At 44.5% G+C, this 12,366-nt stretch overlaps 1 protein-coding gene across 1 annotated transcript; it reads left to right on the top strand.

Moving 5' to 3' along the window:
• The first annotated feature begins 256 nt into the window (after positions 1 to 256).
• LOC123403999 (BURP domain-containing protein 4-like) lies at positions 257 to 3,399 on the top strand. Its single transcript, XM_045097897.1, has 8 exons — positions 257 to 326; positions 973 to 1,035; positions 1,240 to 1,302; positions 1,518 to 1,580; positions 1,796 to 1,858; positions 1,935 to 1,997; positions 2,357 to 2,419; positions 2,644 to 3,399. The coding sequence occupies exons 1-8, from the start codon at positions 257 to 259 to the stop codon at positions 3,321 to 3,323; spliced, it is 1,128 nt and encodes a 375-aa protein (XP_044953832.1). The 3' UTR covers positions 3,324 to 3,399.
• Positions 3,400 to 12,366: the final 8,967 nt, after the last annotated feature.

Below are 12,366 nucleotides of genomic sequence, written 5' to 3'. Positions count from 1 at the left end.
TAAAGCGCGCGGAGTATATACGGCAGTTAAAAAATGGTACGGAGCATTTGCGGAGAGATATTATACCAGTTAACCGTTTTTCTTTCCTTTATGGTTTGTTTCCAAACAGGAATGACTTATAAATGTTTCGTAACAGAAAGGGAATGACTTAAATGCTAGAGGAAATTGCGGGATTCCTGCCACCGCTTTTAAATAGCCGCCTAGACATCCATCTTCGTCACTCAACAGATTTCTTCAATTCTTAGTCGATCTCGACATGGCGACCAAGCTTACGGCGACAGCATTTTTGATGCTCCTCCTCACCTTTGGTGAGTCCAGCGACAGGGGTGAACCTCCATCTTCTCGTAAGTACTAGTGCTAACTTTACCAAGTTGATCGAGACTGTATGAAGTCTGAATCGCCTCATATCGCTTGTTATATATTTCCCGCAGAAGAGAATGCTTTTGATGCGAGTTCGTATGCGGTTCATTGGGACCCAGATCACGCATCATCTGGTAAGGACGACTTGTGCTACCTTATCAAGTACTTCCTCCGTCCGAAAATACTTGTTGAAGAGATTAATGTATCTAGAAGTATTTTAATTCTAGATACGTCCATTTCTATTCGTTTCCACGCCAAGTAATTTCAGGCGGAGGGAGTAACAGTGTGCTAATTATCAGTCAACTCAAATGCATTTTGCTATTTCCTGTAGAAGAAAAAGGTTTTGGTGAAAGTTCGTATGCGGTACACTGGGATCCCGATCACACACCTGCAAGTAAGCACTCGTGCTGCCTTATCAAGTTGACAATGTGTGCAAGTCTGAATCATCTCATAGTGTGTTATTTCCTGCAGAAGAAAACGGGTTGGGTCAAAGTGCTTATGCGGTACATTGGGATCCAGATCATGCACCTTCAAGTAAGTACCTATGATATATCAGTACAAGTCGATCTGTTGATTTAAAATGACCTGATAAATATTTTGTTTTTCTTGTAGAAGAAAATGGATTCAGTGAAAGTGCTTATGCTGTGCATTGGGATCCAGATCGTGCCCCTTCAAGTAAGTTCTTGTGCTACCCTATCAACTTCTGAATTTGGCAAGTCTGAATCACCACATATCTGTTATTTCCTATAGAAGACAATGCGTTTGGTGCAAGTGCTTATGCTGTACATTGGGATCCAGATCGTGCACTTTCAAGTAAGTAGTTATACAATCTTTACCAATGATTTGTCAATTGTGAATCAACTCATGGTTTATCTGTAGAAGAAACTGGTTTTGGTGAAAGTGCTTATGCGGTACATTGGGATCCAGATCATGCACCTTCAAGTAAGTAGCTACGCAATCTTTACCAATGCAAGATTTATCAATTGTGAATCAACTCACGGGTTATTATTTTCTATAGAAGACACTGGTTTTGGTGAAAGTGCTTATGCGGTACATTGGGATCCAGATCATGCACCTTCAAGTAAGTAGTTACGCAATCTTTACCAATGCAAGATTTGTCGATTGTGAATGAACTCATGGGTTATTATTTTCTATAGAAGAAACTGGTTTTGGTGAAAGTGCTTATGCGGTACATTGGGATCCAGATCATGCACCTTCAAGTAAGTAGCTACGCAATCTTTACCAATGCAAGATGTATCAATTGTCAACTCACGAGTTATTATTTTCTATAGAAGACACTGGTTTTAGTGAAAGTGCTTATGCGGTGCATTGGGATCCAGATCATGCACCTTCAAGTAAGTAGTTACGCAATCTTTACCAATGCAAGATTTGTCAATTTTGAATAAACTCATGGGTCATTATTTTCTATATATAGAAGAAACTGGTTTTGGTGAAAGTGCTTATGCCGTACATTGGGATCCAGATCATGCACCTTCAAGTAAGTACTTATGAAATCTTTACCAATGCAAGATTTGTCAATTGTGAATGAACTCATGGTTTATTAATTTCTGTAGAAGAAACTGGTTTTGGGGAAAGTGCTTATGCTGTACATTGGGATCCAGATCATGCACCTTCAAGTAAGTAGTTACGCAATCTTTACCAATGCAAGATTTGTCAATTTTGAATAAACTCATGGGTCATTATTTTCTATATATAGAAGAAACTGGTTTTGGTGAAAGTGCTTATGCGGTACATTGGGATCCAGATCATGCACCTTCAAGTAAGTACTTATGAAATCTTTACCAATGCAAGATTTATCAATTGTGAATGAACTCATGGTTTATTATTTTCTGTAGAAGAAACTGGTTTTGGGGAAAGTGCTTATGCTGTACATTGGGATCCAGATCACACGCCTTCAAGTAAGTACCTATGCTAGGTGAACAAAGTTGTGTATGTGTTAGTTGTGAATCAACTCATAGTTTGTTATTTCCTGCAGAAGAAAATGGGTTTGGTGCAAGTGCCTATGCGGTACATTGGGATCCAGATCATGCACCTTCTGGTAAGCACTTGTGTTATTTCCCACTGTGTTCGCTCTGAATAATCTCACCGTTGTTATTTCCCAGAAAACAGTTTTAGTGATAGTATTGAGTTACCTTATCAATTTTAGAAAGTGTGCAGGCTGGAAGAAAAATGATATGTATCGAATATTCAAATTAACTTTTGTATGTCGATATTCTTGATAAAGTTAAACTGATAATATATTTTTGATTTGTAACTAAACAGCTTCTGCCGTACCTCAAGCACAAGTCAAACGCCAGAAGATAAAAGTTCAAACTGGCATGTTGTTCTTGAAGAAGAATCTGCGTGTTGGCACTGTACTGCCGCAAGGAACTATGTTTGCACGAGCTGGTTCACCAAAGTCTGTCAATGCTGTCTCTACTCCATTGGAGTCAAAGTACTTGGCAACCATCCTTTCACACTACAAGATACCTCACGGCTCGATAAAGGCAAAGCAGGTAGCGGACACCCTCCGTTCATGCGGCAAACCAGCTGACAAGGAGGAGCCTCATATGTGCTTCTCATCTCGTGAAGCAATGGCCAGGTTCGCTACCAAAGCCTTAGGAGCCAGCGGCGGACGAGCAGCCATTACAAGAATTCATGGGCATGAGACTCCCAACTCCATGTATGTTGTGGCACAGATCGCCCAGTTCAGCAATAACGTGGTGGCATGCCACCCTATGGATTTCCCGTATGAGGTCTTCTATTGCCACCGGCCGAAAGAGGTGCAGTCTTTGACGGTGCACCTCAAGGGCTTGGAAGATGGGACAATGGGCGTGACGGCAACAGCCATGTGCCACATGAACACATCTGATTGGGACGAGCAGTACTTTGAGCTATTAGGCGGAGTGCGTGGTGAACCTATTTGCCACTACATGCCCACCAATTACATCATGTTCTATTAGATATATTTAAATTTCCTGATAAGCGATGTAATCTTGTTATCTGATCAATAAAGTGTGCTGAGTGGCCGGTTTTTTGTTAAAATTTCCAAATACGGGGTCAATTACACGTAATGATGCACTAGAGCATTATTATTTTTGCATGTTCAATAGATATTGTTGTATTTCCTCCGTTCCTAAATATAAATCTTTTTAAATATTTCACTAAGAGATTACATACGGAACAAAATGAGTGAATATACACTCTGAACTATGTCTATCTACATCCATATATAGTCTTCTAGTAAAACATCTAAAATGGACTAATATTTAGGAACGGAGGGAGTATTACTTCTTGATGATGAAGATAGTTACTTTTGATGATTTTTTTTTGGAGATCTTGTTGTGATTTCTGTCCCTCCATATTGGCCCAAATTACTTGTGTGACTTCTGGCTCAGAATTGCACATGGTCCACACTTCTCAACGAGCTCATAGGCGATCATGTTCAAGGACCAACCAAGTAACCACCGATCAGTCTACAAGTAAGTGCCTCTTCCGTTCACAACCTGAACCCTGGCGGCCCTCGGTGCAAGGATCACCAGGGAAGAAGAAATGGGACTCTAGGAAGTGCCCGCCGTTGATGAAACGGTTACTTCTAGCAAATACATGCATTTTGTTTTACCATGTTCATGATCAAACCCAACATGATTCAGAAGTAACATAGGGAGATAAGATACCCTCAGAGGGTGTCCAGAACTAATTTACAGCAACAATACCAAAAAGCTACTACATTCAAGTCAGCCGACAACTTTGGAACAAGATTAGTTTTTAACTAATATAATGCTGGGACTGAAATCAGCCCAACCCCAACAACAGCGGACACCGAGCCTCTCACGCAAACTTCTAGAAAATGATAATAGCATCAAGCGCTATCAAAAGTCATCCGCAGGGAATGAGTGGCTGTTGTCCATGCTGCTCCGGCGTGGGGTGGTGGGGCTCCGGGTGGATCTGACCAGGGCATGGAGGCGCAGGTGATGTGGTGGTGGCAGGTTGACTGTCGCGGTGGCCGGATTGTTCTTGCATTGGATCGTGCATAGGCTATTTGTGTTGGCCTTCGACCCCTCTCCTTGGTGCCCGTTCGCTTCTTTCGTCGATGGGTTGGTCTTCTCCCAGCTGTAGTCCATGGCCCGTCTCGCGCCTGGTGCCGCGAGACCGAGCTTGTCTCGTGCTTGGTTGCAGGATTGGCCCGTCTCACGCCCCGCGGCAGGACTGTGCTCGTCTCGCGCCCGGTGCAGCAGGACGGCTCGATGGAGGCCAGTTGTGGTCGGCCTATGGGGTCCCGGCACTGGGGGTCGACCAGGCGTGTGAAAGGCGGGGCCTTTCCACTCGTCTCTTTGGTTGGAATGGTTGCAGGTTTTGAGTGGCGTGGTGTCAAGGTCTTGGATACCGGGGCTGCGACCCTAGAGGTGGTGGCACGGTGCTCATGGGTAGAGCTCGTGCCTTGGTGTTGCCTGGCTGCCACGGCCATGTGGACAGCGTGGTAGCCGAGGTGTGGTGTCCGATGGTGGTGAGTGTTTGTCGGGGTGAAAACATGTTATTTCTTTGGACGCCGACGACGGCGAAGCTCGTTTTCTTCTTGAAGGCGTCGTAGCGGCTCTCATTACCCGTCGTGTTGCTCCGGGGAAAACTCTAATCCTCGGACTGGGCGATGGCAGCACTCCGGTATCGCATCCTTGCTGAAGGCACCGCCCTGAAGCCCATGGTTCGTCATATACAGCTTCACTTCTTTGCAGTGACATGTTCATGGTTGAACACTAGTGGGGACGGGACCTTTAGCCCCGGCCCGTAAGGGGCTTTAGTCCCGATTCACCAACCGGGACTAAAGGGGCGGGACTAAAGGCCTAACCTTTAGTCCCGACCCTGATACAAGGCGGGTCTAAAGGTGCTCCCCGTGGGCGCCTCGTAGCGCCCCACGGGCAGGACCTTTAGTCCCGGTTCGTTACACGGGCCGGGACTAAAGATTTTCAAATTTTGCTTATTTTCGGGTTTTTTTTAATGAAATTATTTTTGGGTTTTAGGGTTTTAGGGTTTAGGTGTTCGGGAGATTAACGTGATGCCTCGTTTCATGTTCGGGAATTAGTTTTCATATAATTTAAATAGAAATAATTATGCATATATATATAAGGTTAACTTATCTTACAAGCGAGCATATATATACAATTATATGGAGATCTGAATTATCGGGACTAGAGCCCGTCTATTTGATTACATGGACGAACATCAGTAATGGCCCCTAGCTACACTAAATCGTCCTTTGTCATCTATAGCTTCCGTCCTCAGAAAGGTCGCAAGCTCCTCTGCAACAGCAATCGCGCGTTGCTCTGGTAGGACCTTCGTCGTCATGGCCGTGTGCTATATAAGAAGAGGAGATGAATATGAATATCAATCATGATAACAAAGAATGACGGGTAAAAATAGAGGTGTGAATGTTCATTGCTTACGTCGAATCTGTGATCCTTGTGCTCAGAGGTAAACGTGCGAATGGTCTCGCAAACATAGTATCCGCATAGATGCGTTCCCCATGGCTGCTAGTCGCACTTTACGAGAATAGAATATAGATAATCAAAATAATAATCTAGCATCATAAATGTATTGAAAATAGAAGTATATCATACTACTACTTACCTGAGCCGCTCTAAAGGTCAGCTTCTCATTTTCGATACCGGGAGTCACGCACTTGAACCGCTTCCAAACCCTGCCCGACAAGGATAATGATTTGCTAAGTTTTTCATTAATTGATATATCAGAAAATCATCGAAAGAGACCGATAGAGCGCAAGAATGATTGAGATTACCCTTGGAGCATGTCCTGCAGGCGTTGGAACTGTTCCAAGGGTCTCGATAATGGGTCGAAGGCATCAACTCTTCCCTTATCAATTTGAATGTCCAACAGAATCCAATGGAAGCTGCACATGTATATGTGTCAGTAACTTATCAATTACACTTATAAGTGAATGGACACAACAGAGTAAAGATCCTCACCTGAAGTTGTATGGAAACAGTATGTGGTCACAGAAATTTTGATCTGTTAGAAACCTTAGAAGGTTTTCCTCCGTCTCCTTGGGATAATTAGTTAGCGTCGATATATGTATTTTATCTCGGTTAATAAACCCAATATTTAGGATGCTCTTACTTTTACAATCCAGAATCTTCATTCTGCATAATAGAGTACAAGTTATATATAGACAATGAATTGAAATAACTAAACAAGTTATATGTAGACAACGAATTGAAAAACTTACAGAAATAGCAACTCATAAGCGATTTGTCGAGGGCGTCGCGAGTGTACATCTGGAAGAGTTCATCAAAGTCGATATGGATTTGTTCGAGGCAGCCGTAGTACTCCTCTGGGACACTCAGCACAATCATCGTTCTCCCATTCTTTGATTCACTTAAGTACCATTGATGCAAGTAATGCATATTTGTTGGGAGATCATCTTTGCTGATCAAAGGCTCACCCATGACAAACTGTGGCTTAGGGGCTACCACAGCCTTGGCTATCTTGTCGTCTTGGGAAGACAGCAATTCTTCAACCGAGACACCACATGCAGCCGCCAACTCCTTTGCTCTTTCTAAAGCTAGCCCCTGCACCGAAGGGGGAACATTCTCGGTTAACACCTTGAGGGGTGGGATCGACTGTTTGGCATGTTGTCCAAGCTGAGGAACGTCTGATTTTTTCTTGCTTGTAGTTGAACTTGATTTGCTCCCACTTGCACTTGCACGTGATCTGCTCTTTTTCACTTCCTTCTGCAATGTGCGTGTATAGTCATCAGGCTTATGGTGTAAGTCATAAGGTCTGATAGGAAGATTAGCATGACGTACCTTTGGGAGGGGCGACCGTTTGCGCTTTGGGGTGCTCTGTGGCTTAGGAATCGTCGGCGGAGCGTTCTTGGTGGCACGCTCCCGCTTAGTATCCGGAGCGGGCGGCGGTGGAGACGGACGACCCAAGTCCGGCGGCGGTGATCGAGATGGACTCGTGTTGTGCTGGCCGACGTCATGTGGAGGGCTTGCACGTGATCTGCTCTTTTTCACTTCCTTCTGCAATGTGCGTGTATAGTCATCAGGCTTATGGTGTAAGTCATACTGTGATGGAAGGGTCGTGAAGTATTTTGCAAATGCTATTTGCTTCTCGGTGTATTCCGGGCGGGGCTCGGGTTCCTTCTTTTTCATTTGCGCATCATGATGTTCCTTTGCTATCCTGGCGTTTTCCTCGGGGGTACGATCATAAGGTCTGATAGGAAGATTAGCATGACGTGCCTTTGGGAGGGGCGACCGTTTGCGCTTTGGGGTGCTCTGTGGCTTAGGAATCGTCGGCGGAGCGTTCTTGGTGGCACGCTCCCGCTTTGTATCCGTGGCAGGCTCATGCTTTGTATCCGGAGCGGGCGGCGGCGGAGACGGACGACCCAAGTCCAGCGGCGGTGATCGAGATGGACTCGTGTTGTGCTGGCCGACGTCATGTGGAGGGCTTGGAGGTAATGAAGGTGTAGGTGACCTGCGACGACTCGGAGGCGGTGTTGTCCTTAGGGCCGAGCCTGGAAGCTTGATGTAGTTCTTGTCCCATAGGATGACTCCACCCAGTACTTCTCCGAGTGTCCTCTCATCTTCGGGTCCAGCTATGTCAAGCTCCATATCATTAAACCCCGTCATGATTTCATCCACCCCGACTTTAGCAAAGCCACCTGGAATCTCACGGCCATGCCAGCGTGCATCAGGGCCAGAAGGTAAAGCTTGTCCGACGGCCACCTTCATGGATATGTTCTTGAATTTCTGATGGAGTTCACATTATGTTGACTCCTTGATTCCATCCACGGGGTAGCCGGGACCGCCCTCTATCATTCTTCGTTCATCGTCGGGCGGGGCCTCACATTCAGCCACGCTGCTTTTCCGCTTAGATGGGGCGCCGGTAATATCAAGTGCAAGATCTTCCGGGCGCGGTACTCCTCTAAGCTCATCAATTTGCTTCTGTTGATCGTTAATCCTGGCAAGCAACTGGTTGAACTTGTCATTCTCCTCATCCTTCTGCCGCTTCTTTTCTCTCTCTCGACTTCTGTAAGTGTCTTGGTCTCTGGCAAACCCAAGCCACCACGGGTAAGATGGACCGAAGCCTCGCGTTCGTCCTCCATGTTCGTCATTGCCGAGGACCAGTATGAGCAAATCTTTATCTCTATCTGCAGTGAACTTTCTTTGCCCCTCCTTAATTTCTTTCACTATGCTTTTCCAATTCTCCCTGGGTATCCTAAGATCGTCATTGCAGATGAGGTCCCCTGTTGTTTCGTCGTACGACCCACCATGCGCAAGGAACCAATTTCTTGCTCTCAATTCCCACTCATCACGGAGTGGTTCAGGTACGATGCCTTTATCTATCAGATCATGCTCTTTCTTTTCCCACTTTGGGATGGCAGTCTCATAGCCCCCTGGCCCTAGCTTGTGGTGATATTTCTTCTTGTCGGCCTTTATCTTGTTCTTTTCTAATAATGCCTGGGCATCTTCTGACTCCTTGTACTCTTGAAATGCCTTCCAGTGATTCGCCTGCTTGGCTAGATACCCCTCGAATACTGGCACTTTCTTTGTCTTCAGATAGTTTTTCCATAGCTTCTTCTTCCAGCTACGGAACAGTTCGGCCATCTTCTTTAGTGTCCACTGCTTGACTTTGGCCCTCAGTTTGTCTGCGGCGTCTTCATTCTCACATTCTGGCAGATTGAAATGTGACATGAGATCATTCCAAAGATTATCTTTGTACCTTTCGGCGACATAGTCACTATCGGCTGCCCCTTTGCGCTTGTTCCACTCCCGAACGCTGATCGGGACGTGATCCCTAATGAGAACTCCGCATTGCTTCTTGAATGTGTCAGCAGCATTCTTAGGAAGTTTGGGTTCGCCCGTAGGCATTATCACCTCAAAGGTGTAATGCGTCCGTGCATCCAACTTTCTAGTCGGGCCTCGATTCGTAGATTTGCTCGATGTGGAGGCCTAAGAGGAAGAAACATTCGTCAAATGAATGTATATGTATACAATATAGAACTATCTCCAATATTTTTCACATATTACAAGTGATTCTCGAACTTCATATGTATACCTCGCCGGACTTTATTATTTCTTCACCGGCTTCTCCATCAGTGGAGCTATCACCTTCTCCGTCATTGGACCTATCTCCTGCCCCATCGACTTCATCTTCGTGTCGCTCGACCTCCATTCCATATCCGGAGTCGTTTAGATATGACGTCGGAGATTCAGCTGGTTCAACGTCGGGGTCGTCTTTGATTATATCTTCGAGAAGTTCTTCCTCTTCGAATTTCCTGATATGTGGATCCATAGTTCTGCAAAAAACGGACATTTGATTAACTAATAAACTAACAAACTATATAAGAGGGGTTGGAAACTTCGAAGTGTCGTTTTATATAGGAGGACCTTTAGTCCTGGGTCTTGGCTAGAACCTAAACTCTAAAATACCAGTCGGGCGGAGCCCAGTCCCGGACACTTAAGCATATACAATAGCAAAATTAAACTAGTTCTATTAATTTTCTTGCTAAAAATAAACTATTAACACTTAAGCATATACAATAGCAAAATTAAACTATTAACACTTAAGCATATACAATAGCAAAATTAAGCAATAATCTAAGAAACACTATTAACACTTAAGCATATACACTATACAATAGCAAAAATATTTCTTCTTCTTGTAACCCTACACTAATTTTTCCTCTTCTTCTATTTCTCCTATTCTTCTACTTCTACTTCTCCTCTTCTTCTACTACTTCTCCTCTCCTCTTCTTATATTTTTTCCTCTTCTTCTCCTCTCCTCCTCTTCTTCTTCTCCTTTTTCTTCTTTTCTTCTCCTCCTCTTCTTATTTTCCTTTTTCCTAATTCTACATATTACTAACCCTAATAATCTAGCACAAACCTAATAACAATAGGAATTAAATGACAAAAAAAATCTTTTTCTTCTTTTCTTCCCTTTTTCTTCCTTTCTTCTCCCTTTCTTCTCCTTTTTCTTCCTTTCTTCTCCTTTTTCTTCTTTTCTTCTCTCCTTCCCTTTTTCTTCCTTTCTTCTCCTTTTTATTTCTGTCTTCTCCTTTTTCTTCCTTTCTTCTCCTTTTTCTTCCTTTCTTCTCCTTTTTCTTCTTTTCTTCTCCTTTTTCTTCCTTTCTTCTCCTTTTTCTTCTTTTCTTCTCCTTTTTCTTCTTTGCTTGTGCTGGCCGGAGTGTTGGGGATGAGGGGGCGTGGGGCTTACCGGCCGTAGGTGTCGACGGCGCGCGGCGAGGAGGGCGGCGACGCGCGACGAGGACGGCGGCGCGCGGCGAGGAGGACGGCGGCGGCGAGAAGGACAACGGCGATGGCGAGGAGGACGGCAGGCGGCGGCGAGCAGGACGGCGGGCAGCCTGACGGCATCGTCGAGTTCGTCGCTAGCTGTGTCGCGCCGGGCAGGAGAACGAGAGGAAGAAGAAGAGAAATGGACGATTTGGGTTCGAAATTTTCTAACTCCCGCTTATACAGGTGGATCTTTAGTCCCGGTTCGAGGCTCGATCCGGGACTAAAGACCCCTTTAGTCCCGGGTGGAGCCACGACCCGAGACTAAAGGCCCTTTTTCAGCAGACCAAAAGGCGGGAAGCAGGGGCCTTTAGTCCCGGCGCATGGCTCGAACCGGGACTATAGACCCCCTTTAGTCCCGGGTGGAGCCACGACCCGGGACTAAAGGCCCTTTTTCGGCAGACCAGAAGGCGGGAAGCAGGGGCCTTTAGTCCCGGGGCGTGGCAAGAACCGGGACTAAAGTGTTGCCTATATAAACCCTCGCCCCTGCCCACCATATCCCTTGTTTTTTGGTTGTTGAAGTGTGACCATGCATGGTCTTGCCACTCTAGTTCATGCACATGACGTGTTCGATGAAATGCCCGAGCCACTCTACTTAAGCTTTCTCCTCTCCAAGCTCGATCTCCAAGCTCCGTTTTCGATTGTCGATCGCACGTCCTCACCATTCTCGATCGCCCCGTGCCGATCTCGTCGCGAGCACCACCGTGGTGAGCCTCTTGTTCTTATCTTCTTTTTAAAAGAAAAAAATCTTACTTGTATGATTTAGATACATACTTGTATAAATTACTCACTTTCATTATTTTTTGTTATTATATAGTGCGATGGTTTTGGTATCCGCCTCCGTCGGCCCTCGTCCTGTCTATGATTCGGATGTGGTATATATTATCTTTTATAACTATTTGTTTTATTTAGTGTTTATGACAATTATGACGACCAACGTGACATATATTTTTTTAATCTAGGAGGAATGTGAACCGGAAATTCCAACCCACACAAAAATTCTTGTCGAGAAGTTAAATTTGGTTGAAAAAGAAAACAAATATTTGAAGAAAAAATTGAAAATAATTGAGGATAAGAATATGGAACTAGAGTTGCATGTCGCCGATGTCATCGATGATCGCAAGATGAAGATCGATGCGATGCGGTTGAAGATGGATGCAATGCGCTTGAAGATGGATGAAATGCGCTTGAAGATTAGGAATATTAGAAAATATGCCATTGATAAAGAGGCTTGGTATCATTATGCTGTTGGGTCAATTGTTACCTTAGTTGCGATTTTGATCGCGTTTGTTGTTGCATTTAAATGTTTTACATAGTTGTATGTTGTTTTATGAGAGAACTTTATGTATTTATTTTTTGCAATAATAACATTTGATCACTACTGTTCTTTGGCTTTAATGTGATGATGAACTTGTATTAATTTGGTCATATGTTCTTCAATGGTTTTTTGAGCTAGTTGACCCTGAAATTGAAAAGCACTACAAATGAACTCTGAAAATGTTGAAAGTTGGTATGCTATCATCATTTCACCCACATAGCATGTGTTAAAAAGTTGAGAGGGCTACAACAAAAACTGGATGCACTTCGTGTACAAAACGGACAATCTCTCTCGAAGTATCAGCGTTTCGAACGAGAACTCGTCTCCTACAAAGGGATTTCAGTTTTTTGAACTTATTTGAAGTCCATACTTTTTGTG

The sequence above is a fragment of the Hordeum vulgare genome, chromosome 6H (genome assembly GCF_904849725.1).
Source record: "Hordeum vulgare subsp. vulgare chromosome 6H, MorexV3_pseudomolecules_assembly, whole genome shotgun sequence".
Lineage (NCBI taxonomy): Eukaryota > Viridiplantae > Streptophyta > Magnoliopsida > Poales > Poaceae > Hordeum > Hordeum vulgare.
Note: the sequence above shows the minus strand (reverse complement) of the source record. Positions and strands in the feature narration are given on the sequence as shown.